Source organism: Eublepharis macularius, chromosome 5 (assembly GCF_028583425.1).
Source record: "Eublepharis macularius isolate TG4126 chromosome 5, MPM_Emac_v1.0, whole genome shotgun sequence".
NCBI classification, from domain to species: domain Eukaryota; kingdom Metazoa; phylum Chordata; class Lepidosauria; order Squamata; family Eublepharidae; genus Eublepharis; species Eublepharis macularius.
In genome coordinates this window covers 102,203,438-102,222,211 of record NC_072794.1, presented here as the reverse complement: position 1 = coordinate 102,222,211, position 18,774 = coordinate 102,203,438, and the positions used below count along the sequence as shown (strand labels likewise).

The window sequence follows — 18,774 nt, the reverse complement described above, 5'->3', positions numbered from 1 at the left end:
ACATGTATATGTATTTACCTCTGGCTCACACAGCAGCTTTATTTGAGAGGTCACGTTTGTTACCATCATGTTCCATTCATATGTAGGCAAATTTGAACAGCGCATGTAAGTTATGAAGCTGTAAGTATCAGGAGTTCTAGTCCACCATGGAAGAACATTACAGTCCTTCCAAACTGTACTGACATACACTGCCTGAACACCACAGTATCACCCGAAATACAAAATACATAGCATTTATTCAAACACCAAACAGGTAGTTCATTTTCCTTTTATTTAATAGCTTCTAGTCAAGGATGGGGGCCAGCTGCCAAGGTGCAGCCACACAGCAGAAAAGCTTTCCAGGCTTGGTAGTATGAAGCATCAGCTGGTAAGGTCAACCAGATTCCTGGGTCAACTGTGAAGACCAGAAAAGTATTTACAGTCAGAATCAACTGGGTTCTTCTAGTGACATGGGATACAATCTGTTCCAGGAGAAGAATGTTATACAACTCAAGCTGTTGAAAGGCAAGGAGACATGCTGCAGGTGAAATCAAGATGCCATTTTGTGCACTGCCACTGTGATGCCATCATGTTTCTGGATCATGATATTGCTGAAAGAAACAGAAAGGGTTTTTTTCCCTTCATATACTACTATTATAATCCTGAGTATTCACATAATAGAGAAGGAAATCTTAAACATTAACAAAAATGGCATAGGTTTATTCCAGGTCAGTTGCTTTTAAGTCTAATTTTCAACTTGCTTGTGCATGGTGAACTTGTTGCATTTATCACTGCAACAACTCTGAAACAAGTCACAGAGGAAGTCTATGAATTAGGGATATCCAAACCCACGCAGCCTCAGGCTCGTGCCCTGTACCCAAAGGGGTTTGCTTTTGTCACCTCCCACCCTCCGCAAAAAAAAAAAAAATCTGAACTGAAGGCATTAAGAGCACAGGATCCTCTGGACACAGAACAAGGGTCACTAGGGGAATGGTATGGAGTGGGGGGGGCAGCTGTGAATTTTCTGCATGATGCAGGAGTTGGACTAGATAACCCTTGAGGTTTTTCTTACCTCTGTGTTTCTATTGTCAATACACTCTGATATGACACAGATTTTGCTGATAGATCTTCAGCATGCAACAGGCCCTTAAAACTTCATGGTATAGTTAAGGCTACAAGAGGCTGATGAAAAAGTATACATTTAAAGATCTGGAATTACTGCTTTAGAATCAGTCAAAGACTTGCAGGGGCAAATCAGTATCTCTAACAAAAGTAAATTTCATCTAGATTGTTTGCCGCAAGTAGACAGAAAAAGTGTCCCTTAACAAATATGCAAATACAAGGGATAGACTCAGCAACATGTTCTCATAGCATGGGAAAGTAAAAATAAAGTTCTGCCAGTCTGAGGTCAAGAATTTTAAAAACATTTTAAATGCAAAACAGAGATTGCTTGTGTTTTTTTAAATCTGTGCTCTTTTTAGTCTTACAAAGTTGCCCATTTCGATAATGGCTATGGCTTGTCAAATTCCTATCTAATAAAAAGGCAAAGCTGTCTTATCCTCATGAGACCCCAAAGCAATAAAAAAAAACCTTACTAGCCTACTTACACTCATGTATTACAAGGCAATTTATGCTGTGAACCACCCAAACCATTTATGCCCAAGAATTTATAATCTGCCTCATATGAGTGGCAAATTGCAAGGTTATCCAAGAGGTTTATGCAAACCATTTGTATTGGGATACTGAAGGGATTAGAAAGGAAAGCAGTAGACTCAAATAAGCAGGGACCTAGGAGACTGGGGTGGGTAGGAGGGAGGGAGAAGAATCCCACCTAACCCCTTTTGCTTGTTCACCCTCAGCTCCACTACTTTTATGGGTCCTGGGTGATGTGACTGCTCAGGCTTGAGCTCCTCTCCCTACTGGCAAACTCTCAGGAAGGGGAAATCACACCCACCCCCCTCTCCAGCTCTGCTTACCCACTCGCCACTCTTGATCCCTTTCCCCTGCTGTTTGGCAGGAGGGCAGCAGCAGCTCCTTCTCTCTCCCTCTTAGGATTCAAGTGACAGACCCTGTCTCCCACACATAGCAAGAAGGGTAGATGCTGCCAGCTGGCGGAAGAGTGTTGTCTCTTTGCACAGGTATCTTTCTTCTACGAGAAAATTTAAAACCTCCTCACTTCATTAACTTTTTTGTATTTTTCTGCAAACCTAGTTTGTAGAAACCTCACTCTTTCTGGCTCTGATCTACAGATTTAAGAATCTGCAGATGTGGCCATATTGAAAATTAGACACATTGATGATGATGTTCATGCTTACCCAGTATCTGATTCTAGACAAACAACAGGAATATCTGTTGGATCAGATGTTAGTTTGGCTGCCTGCTGGGCTAGAACAGATATCACACCTGCATGTTCATCTGAAAGGGTGCCACGACCTAAAAGACAGTATAGTAAAAGAATGATTTTTTTAAAAATCAGTAAGAAATATAGGATGTAGTTAATTCAGAGGGGGACATTTCTTTACAAAAAGGATGAGATAGCATTTTGACCCTGCCTAGCTAGCAGTACCTCCTTGCAGTTCTAGCCCCATATTTCAAATGAAATGAAATGTACCATCAGATTGCATCAGAAGAAAGATGTGATGTGTTGTGAGATGGACACCTGCCTGTAATACTCTGTCCACAAAGTCCATTTCATCCCTTTTGCCAGCAAGGATCAAACGGGGTATTAGTTCATACAACTGGAATTTGTTTCCACAGTATGTGGTATTACTCACTAGCTTAGATTTATTTTGAGAGAGAGAGAGAGAGACACAGACAGACATTCAAGGAGGATAGGTCTTCCAAAGGCCACCAGCGATCTGAAACCTTCAAGCCAAGAAACAATACATGCATTTTCCACATGTTAGGGAACAAGGAGCATACTCTGTTGGGGAGCTTCTCAAAGGCACCTTGCTGGCCACTTGTATACAAAATACTAGCCTACTTGGATTGTTGACCTGGACAGGAATTAGGTTATTTGCTGCTGCTGCTACACTGTTATTGTATTGGTCCTGTTTGTAGTAGAATAAATACTTTAATGCAAGTAGAGAGAGTCGCCATATATGCCCCATACATACAAATTTCAGTGCTGGCCTCAGCAAATGAATTCTGCACATATTCAAAAGCATTCATGTTTTATTAACAGAATGAAGCAGAGCTAAGTCCTGGCTTGAATTAAGCCCTGCTGCAAACCTTCCAAAAGTAGCATAGAAACTCCTTTCCAATAATACACTCTTCCTAGTAGTCTTTTTTATTTCACAATTTCCATTATCTCTCTCTCATTTATTTCCTTCATTGATCTGATCCTCTTGATTTTCTATCCTCTTCATTCTCTGTCCTTGCAGTGTTCCCTTCTCCTATGCCACATCTCCTCTCTCTTTCTTCCTCTTCACTTTCTCCATTTCTCTCTCCCCATGCCCATGTATTCCGTTCTTCAGCTTAAGAGCAAAATTTGGGTCCAGGAGGACCTTTAACACCAACCAGATTTCCAGGCTATGACTCTAAAAAGCTCATATCCTGGAAATTAAGTTGGTCTTTAAGGTGCTCCTGGATCCAAATCTTGCTGTTCTACTGTAGACCAACACAGCTACCCACTTGAAACATTCTTCAGTCTCTACTTCTCCCTCCTCCCCCCTCCCCCCCCCCGGCTTGTTCACAGCTGCCAGGGAATACTAATTAAAGGATCTGGGAAAGGCCAGGGAGTTCCAGATAGAGGAAGAACTTGCTAGTTTATCAGGAGCAAGACCCCAATATTCTAACTCCTCCAAGTAATTTAGAAATCTGAAAGAGCCAATGGGCCGAGATCCACATTGGCATGTACACCTCAAACAACATAGCTATATGGCATCTTTATAGCTGTCAAAGGTAATGAGTTAATAACTGGTGCAAAGAGACCACTAATCACCTCTGTAAGAGAACTATGTCCAACTGTCTAGCAACTGCCATATAATTAAGGGCTGAACAGACAAATTACCTGATATTTCACTGATGTTTGCCAATAAACATGTTAATTTATTATTTATGGTATGTGTAGGCTGCCTTTCTCACTAAAACTCAAGGCAAATTACACAGTATAAATCAATACAATCAATAATCCAATAAATGCAATAAGATTTGAACTGGGAAAAATCTGAAACCAGGCTGATACAAACATGACACACTGACTGATGCAGAAATTACATAGTAGGATCATACACAGTGCAACAGACAGTGTGTGCTATACTGTCCCCAGTACCTGTCCCTTTTCCAAAGGAACATTAATTTACAATACAGCCCTATTACCTGTGTAAAAAAGCCCTCCTGAATAATTCAGTTTTGCATAGTTTGCAGAATGCTAGGAGGGCAAGTGCCTAATTGAGCTCATCAGGCAAGTCCTTTCATAATTGTTTTTAAGGTGTGATTTTATTACATATGTTTTAATTTGTTAGCTGCCTTTGTGGCCCTTATGAGGACAGAAAGACAAGGCATACATTTTGTAAAACAAATACAAAACAGAATAAGGTAGGGGCCACAGCAGAAAATGCATGTGTACAGGCAATTGTTGACTGCCTATTTGCAGGATGGCATCTGCAGAAGGCCCTGCTCAGGTGAGCAAAGTTGTTGTGGTGCAGCATAGAGGGACAGGTAGTCCTGCAAATATGAGGGACCAAGGCCATGCAGGGCTTTTTACGTGATAGCCAATACCTTGAATTTAGCTCAGTAACTGATGGAACAGCCAATGGAGTGACTGAAGAACAGCTGTAATAGGCATGTGCCACCTAGCTCCTGTTTGGTGTAGTGGTTAAGAGCAGTGGGACTCTCAATCAGGTTTGATTCCCCACTTCTCCACTTGTAACCAGCTGGGTGACCTTGGGTCAGTCACAGCTCTCTGGAGCTCTCTCTGCCCCACCCACCTCACAGGGCGATTGTTGTGGGGATAATGGTAACATACTTTGTAAACTACTATGAGTGGGCGTTAAGTTGTCCTGAAAGATGGTATATAAATTGAAATCAAATGTTCTAATAGGCAAGCTATGGAAATCTGCACCAACTGCAGCCTCTAAGCTGACTTTGAGGGAAGACCTATTATAGTAGTCTAGTGCTGATATTTCCATGGCATGGATCCAGCTGGCCACATCAGCCTTGTCTTCCAGGCTAGACCAAGTTAGAAGAAAGCATTTTTGCAACTGCATTAACTTGCTTCTCCAGCAGTAATGTTGAATCCAGAAGAACCCAGGGCTTTTTTTCAGCTGGAACACGGTGGACCGGAGTTCCAGAACCTCTTGAAAATGGTCACATGGCTGGTGGCCCTGCCCCCTGATCTCCAGACAGAGGGGAATTTAGATTGCTTAGAGGTGCAGAGGGCAATCTAAACTCCCCTCTGTCTGGAGATCAGGGGGTGGGGCCACCAGCCACGTGACCATTTTCTCGAAGGGCAACCCACTGAATTCCCCCACCTCTTTTCCCAGAAAAAAAAAGCCCTGGAAGAACCCATAGGCCCTTAAACAGGTCGGCAAGAGTCAGCTGGGCCCATCTGAAAATGAGATGCACAAGGATGGGATGACTGTGTAAATATATAAGGGGTAGATCCATCCAAGAACTTAAATCACTAACTTGGGTACTTCAGTTACACTAACTATTTTGCATAAGCCAGTTTAAGAATGGCCACTCAGTTCTGAGCTATAGACAACCTTTCCCTCCCTAACTTGGGGGATGGGGTGAGAAGAGAGTTTTCCCTATTTGGAGTTTACAATTCTGCATTCCTATCGATCCAAGAAGCGCAACCTCAGATCATTAAGTGCTTCAGTGGTTCATCTTAAGCAAATGAAGAGTCCTTGGCAGCACACTAGGAGGAAGATCAGGAGTCAGCAGCTGAGAAACAACAAAAGATAGTTAAGGAACTTTGCCAAAAATGAGAAGACAGTGAGGCAAATTTAATGGCAGAGGAAAGGAAAGCTTTAAGAGGTAGCCTTCCCAAAGGCGCGAGAAAAGGCAGCGTTCAGCGAGCAAGTTTTTTAGATTACTCACAGCCCAGGTTTAGTCCCTGAGAATCGGTACACAGAACTCCCGCAATGGAAGGATTCTTCATTCTAATGAAGAGGAAAAGGACAGTAACTGTGCTGGCCAGGCCACAGACCTAAACGACACCTCCTTCGTTCCTCCCTTTACGAAAGACCGGAGGGGACTCACGTGTCTTCTAAATGATGCTCCAGCGCCCCTTCCATCTCGCTCTGTACCACGGCCTCGTCTTTTTCCGCTCCCGGAAATTTGTCATCTGATCTCAGTCACATGATAAGGGAACATAAACGGTGGCGCAGGAGGGCCAAAATTCTTGAAATTGAAAAACTAGGCGAAGAAGGAGATCGTCGAGTTTGCGTTGTTGGACGTCGCGGCGTGATCGGGGATGACTCGACGTTAAGTCCTAATCAGACTAATGTAGAGAGGAGTCCCATAGATTCTCATGGGGAGGATCCTCTTCTCCGTGGGATGCTGATGCTAATCCCCTAATCCGTGCATCAACACCCTGCAGAGAAGAGGGTGCTCCTCGTGAGAATGGATCTTGTTCAGCTTCCTCTCTCGGAGACTTGGCTTGAATACCTGTAAAGAAAAGAAAAAAATAAACCAGTATTAATTAATTTATGGGACTTTTTTACTTCTAACAACGGCTTCAGAGTTGTTGTATTTGTTGTAAATATTTATGGAATGTTCTATTTATTACTTATTTATTGTACTATATGAATATACATGTTTAGCTTCCTATTTATATATGCACTTAGTCACTTTGTATTTATGAAATCTTATTTGAATGCACCCGTTTTGATCATTAGATCAATTAGATCATCATTGTTCTTTACCCAGACTGTGGATACTCTACCTATTTTTGATTTTGATTCACTGGGGATCATCTTTTTTGTATTTCGGCTCCATGAACAGTGGTTGTTGGTAGGGTCACTATGGACTTCTCAGTGCCTTGCATTGTTTGTTTTTTTAATACATTGCATTTACAAATATTAACACAGTGCTTCAACTTTAATACATCAACAATGAGTGGTGTGAAGAGGGGTAGTTACTTAATTTACTTAATTAACCTTAATTTTCTCTTCAGCATCGCCCTCTTGTTGGAAGAAATGCAATAATGAGGGTAATTTTGCTCACTGTTGGTGGGAATGCCCCTTGATATCTCAATTTTGGCCAGAAATATTAAATATTATTAAGGAAATAACAGGGTACAGTGTCCCTATGTCACCAAAAGTAATCTTCTTTGGACCTTGCATTGTTTTTTTGTTTGTTTTTGTTTTAATTCTGTCATTTCTCTGTTGGGAGTGTAGGCTACCTATGCCAGTGTGGTAACTGTTCCAGTGATAGATCAGTATGATAACCTTAGGTTTGGGCAATTTGCCTCTCACAGCTCATTCTTGTGACCCCTTAGTTAGCACTGCCTGCATCTGACCACATGTGTATGGAACATTGATTTCCCTTCCATCTAGAAAGATCCTTCCTGTGAGTTGGGGTGCTGCAAATAGGAGAGGGACAGGGTTGCCAGCCTCCAGGCAGTGGCTGGAGATCTCCTGGAATTAAAACTGATCTCCAGGTGACAGAGATCAGTTCACCTGGAGAAAATGGCTGCTTTGGAGGGTGGACTCTATAGCATTATACCATTCTGAGGCCCCTCCCCAAACCCCACCCTCTTCAGGCTCCACCCCCCAAATCTCCCAGCCTGGGCCTGGCAACCCTAGAGAGGGAAGAGGATGAATTTGCTCCCTTGGAGCAGTCCACAACATAAGTACATCTGTGCTGACATGACAGAAGAGCAAAGTGGTGTGACTTCACACCTTCTCACAGCGGCTCTCCAGCGTGGTTAGTCCTCCACATGGGTCCCATAATACCAGCTGTTCCACCTGTTCCTTGAAATTTGGTTTAATATTTCATTGCAGCACAAAACACTCTAGAGTATTATGCCCCTATGATTCCTATAGCACTAGATGCACAATCAAATACATTTTAGAAAGTAATAAAGCAAAAAGAGATTGGATAATGAAACTCTGCCACTGAAATTAACCTTTGGAGTACTCTGAGTTCCATGGTCACACCATATGTAATATAATTTTATGATTGCTGCAACTCTTAGGTTGTGATTTTTACTGTTTTATGCACTGATGTTTTATTCTGCTTGGATTTTATTTCATGACTGTATACTGTCCTTGTTTTTGCAAACAAAAGGTGATGGTGGAGATTAAATAAATATCCTTCTCTGGTCCACAAATAACATATATGATGGCAGAGCTTTAAAAAACGTAGTCTGGATTTCACATTTGAAATGTAGATACATTAGGGGGTTGTTTGTTTATTGTAAATATTTTTACTTTGCTTTTTTCCCCAATGGTGATCCAAAGCAGCTTACAAAAATACAATTTAAATAAATAGAAAAAAACAAAGTGTGCAATGAAGAGATGTTAGGGAGAAGTTATAGAGATGGTTGCAGTTTAAAGCTAGAACATCCGCTCTCTGTCTTGCATTATCTCTCTCCTTCATGTACACACTTCTGTTGGAACTGATTTGCCAAACTCTCTTCCACAGAACTAGGCTGCACCCCCCGCCCCCGATCCTGGTCAGTACTAGTGACTGGCCCTGAAAGCCATATGTAATAACTGGAATTGAGTACTGTGTTCTGCGTAATAAATGAAATGCCACATTAATTCTGGTGCATCAGCACTCTTTTCCTGATGAGAAAGTCAGGCACAAAAAGAGTAATGTCTCTCTTGGTACTTCCAATCACCTTTGGGAGTGTGATGAACATCATCCCATCTGTCAATTCAGCAGCACACAGCCCAAGTGAAAAATCATTTGATTTACATGTGGAAAGTAAAAACTTATCATTCTGCAGACAAGGAGCTATGAACCGAAGAGAAACCTTGTCTATCATTCTAGGCAAGCAAGAATCAGTTGGAGTGGGACAGAACTGGAAGCTGCTACTTATTTCAGCTGCAAGGCACAAGGGATGCACAAACGTACAACATCCACAACAAAGGTATTAACAGCCCGATCCTGTGAACCACTGGAAGGGTGGCAGTCAGTCACCAATGTTATAGTGGTGCCACTGGTCAGATCACTATGGACATTCAGCAGAGGAGGGGGATAACGTGCCTCTCTGCAAGGTGCAGACCACATAATGAGCATGATGGAGTCCACAGCAACCCTGACAACACCCACCAATCAGGCAGTGGCACCTCATGACATCCCTTTTGAGTGGCGCACACAGGTGCAACCAACCACTGGCTACTGATGCAGCTGTTGCCTCTCAATGACATCCCCACACACCAAGTGTCAGAGGGCAGACAGCGAGAGTGCGACTGAACACGTAGCCTGTGTTCACCTGTAGTCCACCCCCCCCAAAGCAAAAAACAGGAAATTAAGACAGAAGTCTGAATCAAACCTACAACGCCCACATTCAAGGCTAGCACCCAAACCACTGGGCCCAGAAAGCAGATGCAAAGGAGGCATGCTATCAAGCATTCGGTCCTTAACAGCAACTCTGACATCACCACCAGTCATATGGGACCAGGCAAACAATATAGTAAACTAAATCAAATAAAGCTTTGGAACCCAAGGATCACACTACAAGGTGTACAAATTAATATCTCTATATTCAGTGCAATTCAACAGATATATACAGTGAATTCAATAAATATATAACAAAAACTATGTAGTTTTCAGTTCATTTGTTCATCCAGATGCATTATATACACACAGTCCTTTTACTGAACAGTCCGATGACTTTGTGAAGAATGTATTTTTCCAAACTCGAATTCCAAAGCTCAATGGCTACTGTGGCACCAAGTCAGAAGGCCAATCTTTCACTGCTTCCTCCTGACAACGTGTTTGTCCAACGCACAATGGCTCCTAGGGCTGGAAATCGCCTCTAAATCGACCAGGAGATTGGCCGGGAGATTGACAACGAGCCTGCCAGCTTCTTACTATGCTCGTTTCGGCACTTCTTCTTCACAGCCAGTATTGAGTACAGCCAAAATATCCACTGAAATAACACAAGTATCAAAAGCCACTATACATCATATTCTTCAATATTATAGTGCTATGCAATTTACATCAAAAATATATACTCACATTTCCTAATCCATATTTGGAATAATCTCAGGACTGTATCACCTGCTAATTGCGAGTGATAGTGCTAAAAGCATGGGTACTCACTGTTGAAGCCATATTCCTTAAGTACTTCAAGAAGTTAATTTTGCAATGTTAATTCTATTAAGCCTTAAAGGAAAGCTGCCCAATTAATTTCACTATTGAGACCATTCGGAAATAAACTATCCATCCTATATATCCAACGGGCTTCTGCCCTTAGTAAATCAATTTTATTGCTATTATTAGGTTTTATGACTTCCAGTACAGAATAACCTAATTCCCGTTCACTGTCATGGCAATTGCAAAAATGCTCGACCAATGGGGCTGTCATGTTTCTGGTTCTAATTTTTTAAAGATGTTCCTGTATACGTATCCTGATTGGCCGAGTGGTGCTACCTACATAGATTAAGGCACATGCACATTTTATAATATAGACCACATTTGCAGAAGAACACATTGAATAATTATTGGGGTACAATGGTCGTTTGGTTACTGGGTGAACAAATGATGTAATAGGCACACACAAGTCACAGATGTTGCAGTGACCGCATGCAAAGTGTCCTTTTGGTAAACTTTGCTGTGTTTCTTTCCTTCTATAATCAGAATGGACCAGGAGGTCTCTAAAATTATTTGTGCGCCTATAACCTATTTTTAAAGGTATATCACAGCCAGGTACCTCATTTAAAATATGCCAATTCTTTTTAATAATGTTCACTATACCTCCCGAGTGTTGCGAATAGTTGAGATCCCACGTAATCCCCAATCTACTGGTTTCCCTCTCATTGGTCAATTTCAAAAGGGACTCCCGGGAAACCCCATCTGCTCTGTTCCAAGCATTCTTGACTATGCGGCTAGGATAACCCCGAGTGATGAATGCTTCGCTCATCCTCTTTGCTTCCCTCTTAGAGTCCCCATCGTGGGATGAGTTACACTTGAGGCGCAAGAACTGGCCATAGGGAATAGCACGCTTTAACTGTGGTCTATGAACTGAACTATAATTTAGGTATGCCGACCGATCAGTGGGTTTGCGGTAAGGCATAACGCCCAATTGATTTACTGCTGTTTTGTACACGATAACGTCAAGAAATGGAACACTGTTATCGTTTCCCTGCGCAGTGAACTGGATGTTAGGATCTACTCTGTTTAGCCAATTAATAAACCCTTCAACTGCAGCAGCCCCTTTAATCCTTCCATTGCCAATTTATTCATGGGGGATTTTGAAGACAGATTTCTACTAAATCGTGATAATAATCCTTTCTTCAACCAGATAATAACGTTGAAAAGATTTATTAACGACCTTTTTCTTGTGATTAACACGAGATTAACATCTTTGCTTCAAAGACAATGGCTTGATGGCTTTTCCAGAGGTTTGGTCAATAAAAGACTAAATGACTCTACCTGCAGTAGACTAAAGGTGTGAATGGTGCTTGATGACCCAGTAAGTGCTGGATAGGACGGCTATCAGATGTGCTGAATAGCTTTGATTAGGGTAGGTGGCTTGAGGAAGAGAAGCAGGGCATTGATGGGATTAGCCAGGAGTTCTTAGAATACCTCATTGCTCTAGGTATGAGTCACTCTCCAGGGCATGGAGGGGCGTAAGCTAGCCAGCCACCTGCCTCAACTTTCTGGTATTTTTCCGTGCTCCTGTCCAGCTGGCATTCGCCCCAGGCCAGATAGTGCCTTGTGTTTATGGCATGCGAGGAAGGGATTTATGATATTGCATCCATAAACTGCCCTTTTAGTGTGAGAGGGGTCTGACGGGTCACTGCAGCTTTCCCATACTGCAGCAGGGATGCACTGACACAAAACCGAGACATATGTAATGATGATGAACAGCTTAGAGGTTCTGATCTGTAGCCATGCCTGTGGGGCCCCAGTAGGGTCTATGGTCCCCCTCCCCCATGAAGAGGAACTCCATTTGCTGGGATACTCCCCCATAGGTCCTTCCATAGCCATCCAAAGAACATTTATATATCCGCTATGTGGGTGGCACCTCAGCTGCATCTACTCCATCTGCTTCTGCTGCTGCACTGGGCTCTGATCCCACAAGGCAACAGGTGCCATGGTTGCTTAGAGAGCAGTTCCATGGAGAACAGTGTAGAAGTCAGGCACAACTCAAAATCCAGGCAGCACCCCCATTCAGAACATGGAGCATACTGCTGTATGCAACTGCCTCAAGTTGCCCCCCATGTACACATATCCAGAGTGCATGCAAGAGGGAAGGTGATTGTGGACTCCTGGGCTGATCCTGCTTCATTCCAGCATCTGTTCACCTGTCGGTGGATGGTTGCTCCTTCCATGTGCATCACCAGAAATGTGGTGCCTGCATGGGTTCTGAAATGGAATGTTAGTTCCATTAACCACACAGCAAGGAGATGTGTTCTCCCCCTTGGGTGTAAGTGCTATGTGCCCCCACTGTGCATTTCCCACTACCTGGGTGAAACACCATGCACCCTAGAGAGCAGGTCAGAGACTGCAGAGACAGATTCTCATGCTGCTATCATTTGAGCTGTCGGGCACTTTATACAGGTGGGGGAGCTGGCCTTAACTGGGGTAGGATGTGATTAGCTCAGCTGTAGAGAGCATCCTGTGTTATTCCAGAGCTTGTGGGTGAGACTGTGACTGTGGGAAGGGGAGTTTTGCCTAATATTAGGCATGGGTGCCTAATACAGCCAGTGGTAGTCACTTGGGTCTAAGTGGTTGTTTTGCTTTTTCAGAGGATCTTCTTCCTTTTTTTTCTTGTGTATGACAACTACTGCTGCCATAGTTGAACAGTGGGATGAAATGAACCACAGACGGGCCAAGTAGGCTATCCTGCATTGTTGTGTCCTTAAGACACCCAGTTCATCAAGAGCGGTGCTAATGTGACAAGGACATGCTGGCAGTGCGGTCGTCTTTGTTCTTGGCTGATGCACAATAGCTATTTGGAAAAATTGGAATTTTCTTCCCCCTCAAAAATTAAAAAGCCAAAATAGATATGATGGCAACAGAATACATTTTAAATGTGATTTTTATCCCAGCAACATATAAAGGGATTCCCACCACCACTCTCTGTCTCTACAGGCATTTGTCTCCCAAACTCCAATGCCAGAAGTGAGCTCAGCTTGGGGGAACAGAGGAGCAATGAAATCCAGGGAAGTAACAGGGATTCATATCCCTCGTCCACATACCCCCCTTAAAAACAGGTTCCTCCCCCAGCTTTATATGTGATTGAAGCACACCAGAATATAAATCATAGAATCATAGAATCATAGAGTTGGAAGGGGCCATACAGACCATCTAGTCCAACCCTCTGCCCAGTGCAGGATCAGCCTAAAGCATCTCTGACAAGTATTCATCCAGCCTCTTCTTGAAAACTGCCAGTGAAGGGGAGCTCACCACCTCCCTAGGCAGCTGATTCCACTTTTGAACTACTCTGACCATGAAAAAGTTTTTCCTAATATCCAGCCGGTACCTTTGTGCATGTAGTTTTAGCCCATTGCTTCGCGTCCTACCCTCTGCTGCCAACTGGAACAGCTCTTTGCCCTCCTCCAAATGACAGCCTTTCAAATATTTAAAGAGAGCAATCATGTCCCCCCTCAACCTCCTCTTCTCCAAACTAAACATTCCCAAGGCACTCAGCCTTTCCTCATAGGGCTCAGTCTCCAGACCCCTGATCATTCTTGTCGCTCTCCTCTGCACCCTCTCGATTTTGTCCACATCCTTTTTGAAGTGAGGCCTCCAGAACTGCACACAATACTCCAGGTGTGGCCTGACCAAGGCAGTATAGAGAGGGGCTATGACCTCCTGCGATTTTGATGCTATGGCCCCTTTGATACAACCCAGGATTGAATTAGCCTTTTTTGCCACCGCATCACACTGACTGCTCATATTCAGTTTACAGTCCACTCTTACCCCAAGATCCCTTTTACATATACTACTGCCCAGAAGTGTATCCCCCTTCCAGTATTTGTGCTTCTCTTTTTTGTGGCCCAGATGTAATACTGTGCACTTGTCTTTGTTGAATTGCATCCTATTCACAGCTGCCCACTTCTCCAGAGTATTCAGGTCTTGTTGAATTTTAATTCTATCTTCTTGGGTGTTTGCTACCGCTCCCAATTTGGTATCATCAGCAAATTTAATGAGCAGCCCTTCCACTCCTTCATCCAGATCATTGATAAAAATATTGAAAAGTACCGGGCCCAAAACCGAGCCCTGCGGCACCCCACTGGACACCTCCCTCCAATCTGATGAAACGCTGTTGACCACCACTCTTTGAGTGCGGTCCTCCAGCCAGTTCCCTATCCACCGAACTGTCCTATAGTCCAGTCCACAGTCTTCCAGTTTGCCCATCAGAATGTCATGGGGGACCTTATCAAAAGTTTTACTGAAATCCAGATAAATCACGTCAACAGAGTTCCCCCGATCCAGTAAGCTGGTCACTCGATCAAAGAAGGAAACCTGGTTGGTCTGGCAAGATCTGTTAGGAACAAAACCATGCTGACTTCCCCGGATCACTGAGCGGTCCTTCAGATGCTTACAGATTGATCCCTTTAAAATCTGTTCTAATATCTTCCCAGCAACAGAAGTCAGACTGACCGGCCTGTAGTTTCCTGGGTCATCCTTCCTCCCTTTCTTAAAGATTGGGATAACATTCGCTCTTCTCCAATCTTGTGGCACATCCCCAGTCCTCCAGGAGGCCTCGAAGATGATGGACAGGGGTTCTGTAAGTTCTCTGGAAAGTTCTTTCAGCACTCTTGGGTGCACCCCATCCGGCCCATGGGATTTGTATTCATCCAGTGCAGCCAGATGCCTCTCCACTACCTCTCTGTCAATGTCAATTAGCCACTCAGGTGTCCTGCCACATTTTCTACTATCTCTAGATGTGCCTGAGTTCTTCAGGGAGAAAACAGAGGCAAAAAAGTCATTAAGCCTGTCTGCTTTTTCTCTGTCCTGCATCAGAGTTTCTCCATCTACTCCCAACAGCGGTCCAATTGCCTCTTTTACCTTGCGTTTGCTTCTCACATATCTGTAGAAGTTTTTCTTATTGTAGCGAGCCCTCCTGGCCAGACCCAGCTCGTACTGAGCTTTGGCCTCTCTGATGGCTGATCTGCAGTACCTAGTAACCCTCATATACTCCTCTTTAGAGGTCTGTCCATCTCTCCATTTCCTGAACATTTCCTTTTTCTCCCTTAGCTTATTCTGGAGCTCTCTGTGCATCCACATCGGTTTCTTGGAGCCCTTACCATGTTTCCGTCTTGCTGGGATAGTGAGGGCTTGAGCTTGCAAAAGCTCATGTTTGAGAATGGCCCACCCTTTACTCGCTCCTTTCCCTTCCAGCACACTTCCCCACGGAATGACTCTCATCAAGCCTCTGAGTTCATCGAAGTTGGCCCTACGAAAATCTAACCTACGAGTCTGGCTACGAACTTCCTTGGCTCCCCACAGCAACTGGAATTCAAGAAGGACATGGTCACTTCCCCCTAAGGTCCCCACCACCTTCATCTCATCTACCAATTCTTCCCTGTTGGTTAATATCAAGTCTAGTATGGACGAGCCCCTTGTAGCTTCCTCCACCTTTTGAAAAAGGAAGTTATCAGCCAGGCAGGTCAGGAAATTGCGTGATTCATGACGCTTTGCTGAGTCTGTCTCCCAGCACACATCAGGGAAGTTGAAGTCACCCATAATTACAAGGTTCTGATTAAATATGTTAATGGATTCCTCAAAGACTACCACATCTAGTTTAAGGCTGATATTGCTTCATGAAAACACATCTACTTATAGAAGCTGTTTAAATTAGCTTTTTGGTCCTGTCATCTTTTCATGGTAGGAAATACATTTTCAGTTAGTTATCCAATGTAGATGACTTACAGCTGCTGTAGAGAGCCTGAGCATGTAACATGGCTTCCCTCAATTTGCTCCATTAAAACTGTACTGAAGTGCTTCGAATATTCCAATGTTGCACTCAGTCAAGACTTGCAGCTGTCAGTTATGATGATAGAACTTTACAGTCACCAGATTGGCAAGGGAGGACCCTATAAGAGCTGGGAGGACAGTGGCGAGCATGTTGGGTTAGTGGATAAGGACTCTCAGTTGCTTACTCAGCCCTGAATTCTCAGGGTGATCATAGGCACACCCCGTCCCTCACCAGAGTGTCATGGATATAGCTAGAACTATAGGGATAGAGTTGCCAGGTTTCCTTCCCCTCCTAGTGGGAGGTAGGGCTGCCAATCCCCCACCTGGGGCAGGGGATCCCCTGTTCCCACCTCCTCCCCCTGACCCCACTTACCTGGCCAGCTGGGGTGTGCCCCCTGGGTCACCCCCCGGTGGCATGGCGCCCCCCTGGTGGTGCGGTGGCCCTGTGGTACGCCCCGTGGTACGCCCCATGCCCTGCAACAGGCCTGTTTTGTCCGATTCGGGCCCGCGAGGGCCATTCAGCCCTTCGGCAAGCGCAGGAGCGCATGCTGGGCCACACTTTGACCCACATGATGATGTCACTTCCTGGAAGTGACATCATCATGCATGGCGGGAGCGCGCACACACTATGCTTGCACTCAAGGAATAGGGTTGCTAGGTTCCTCATGTCCCTCGGTGGGGGACTGGGATCCTGGCACCTACCCTACCTTTTTTCCTTTTTTAACTTCTCTCATGCACACTTTGCACGCGCGCGCCTCAGCATGCATGAAGACATCAGTCATGGAAGTAACGTCATCATGCAGGTGTGTGATGACAGCACTTCCAGGACTGGCGTCGCCACACGCACAGGAGAAAGGGTGCTTGTGTCTCCTTTCTCCCAGCAGCCACCACTGCAGCTTGCTTGTGGCGGCGGCAGCAGCAGCAGCGAGAGCAGCTCACTGTTGCCAGCGCCGTCTGCTGCCAGCACCACTGCACTGGCAAAAGCAGCCTGCAGCGGCGAGAGCAAGTGGCAGTGGGAGGCACTGGTGCTGGTGACAGTGAGCCGCTCTCGCTGCTGCCACCACCGCTTGCTCTCGCCACTGCAGGCCACTTTCATCAGCACTGCGGCTCATGCACTGTGAGAGCAAGCAGCGGCAGTGTAAGTGGGCGACGCTGGCAGCAGCAGCAGCATCAAGAGTGGCCTGCTTTCACTGCTGCCATTGCCTGCTCTCGTAGTGCAGGAGCACATGCCCCCCCACCCACGGGCACAGTGCACCCCCCAGGGAGGGGGCGCCCCAGGGAGCATGCCCCACCACCAGGTGGGTAAGTGGGAGCAGGGTAGCAAGGCTGGGATCAGGGGATCCCCCACCCCAGGCGGGGGGATGGCAACCTTATCAAGGAGGGACACTGGACGCCACAGAGGGTGAGTGCCAAAATCCCAGTCCCCCACTGGGGGACTAGAGGGACCCGGCAACCCTAGTGGAAGGGGAGACCTGATGCTTACCTTCTTGTTGTTTCTGGCATGATGTTCACGCACAAATGGCCCACACTGGCATGAATGTCACTTCCAGGCAGTGACATCATTGCACAAGAAGGGGAGCGCGCACACACTTCTCACAATTTTAATCCCCAAATGGGCCCAGTTCTACTCGTTTGAGGCTTAAATTGGCCTTCTGTGAAGTTCAGGAGCACTTGCAGGGTGGCGCAACGACGTCAGTGATGTCATCTCACCAGCCCTGGAATGAACATAGGAGGCCCATTCCCTGCCTTCCCCCTTCCCCCACCGGCCAGGTAAGTGGTGGCAGGGGGTGAAAGATGGGAGTGGGGAATCCCACACCATCACTGGTGGAATGGGATCCCTAATAGGGGAACACTTGCTGGATATGACCAAGAAAGTGATTCAAGACATTTATGCGCATAGAAACAGGGCTAGCCCAGCCCCATAACTAGATAGGCCCCAAAGGGAGTCTAGAGGCCTAGAATAAAATAGCCTTAGAGAAGGGCATAGGACTCAACTGTTTATGTGAATTACACTGTTATAAGCATTATATGTGCAGTTAACTGAGGATGTGGAGAGCTATTGATATTGTCTCTGTCTAAATTATATTTACAGACACTGTTGCAGTTTCTAAATTCTGTATTTTGCACTGGAAACAAAATAAGAACATTCATTTTTGATAAAGTGATGTTTATTGGTATTATTTAATAGAGACGTAGGTTTTGAAAGCGCTTGTTTAGTAAGTTGTTAATGACAGACATTTTTATATCTGAATCAGGCCTGACCGGAGTCATCCAGAACAAGAGTTACAGGGGACTTAGAATGGATGAAGTGTGCTTAGGAGGAGTTCACTGTATGTATAATAACTTTATCCATTCTAGTCCCTTGCACAGAAACCTGAAACATTTATTATGGGATTCACACCAACCTTTTCTCTGTCTCCAAGTACCCAGCCCCCCTAATTTTCCCTTTAAAAAGGTGGGAAATTATTTCCATAGCATCAGAAGAAGTGAGCTTTGACTCATGGAAGCTCATGCTGGAATAAATGCTATTAGTCCTTAAGGTGCCAGTGGCCTTCTATTTCATTTTGCTACAAAAGACTAATATGGCCACCACTGTAGGGGTGTGCAGTTCGGGAATCCAAATCCCAAAAAAATCCCGAATCACCTTGATTCGGGGTGATTTGGGGAATCCCGAATCGATTCGGGAATCCCGAATCGGCATGCCCCGAATCGATTCGGGGCGATTCGGGGCAATTCGGGAAA

The 18,774-nt window shown here is 44.8% G+C and overlaps 1 protein-coding gene across 2 annotated transcripts; it reads right to left on the bottom strand.

Annotated features, from left to right (window-relative positions):
* Positions 1-252: 252 nt before the first annotated feature.
* LAMTOR5 (late endosomal/lysosomal adaptor, MAPK and MTOR activator 5) lies at positions 253-6,263 on the bottom strand. Of its 2 annotated transcripts, XR_008597013.1 has the most exons (5): positions 6,187-6,263; positions 6,025-6,086; positions 2,295-2,412; positions 1,956-2,128; positions 524-590 (listed from the first exon to the last, which is right to left on the bottom strand). XR_008597013.1 is itself a non-coding variant. In XM_054979277.1 (4 exons), the coding sequence occupies exons 1-4, from the start codon at positions 6,219-6,221 to the stop codon at positions 530-532; spliced, it is 276 nt and encodes a 91-aa protein (XP_054835252.1). In that variant the 5' UTR covers positions 6,222-6,263; the 3' UTR covers positions 253-529. The 2 variants fall into 2 exon arrangements, 1 of the variants encoding a protein (XP_054835252.1); XM_054979277.1 differs by lacking the exon at positions 1,956-2,128 and having other exon boundaries at positions 253-590.
* Between the last annotated feature and the right edge of the window lie 12,511 nt (positions 6,264-18,774).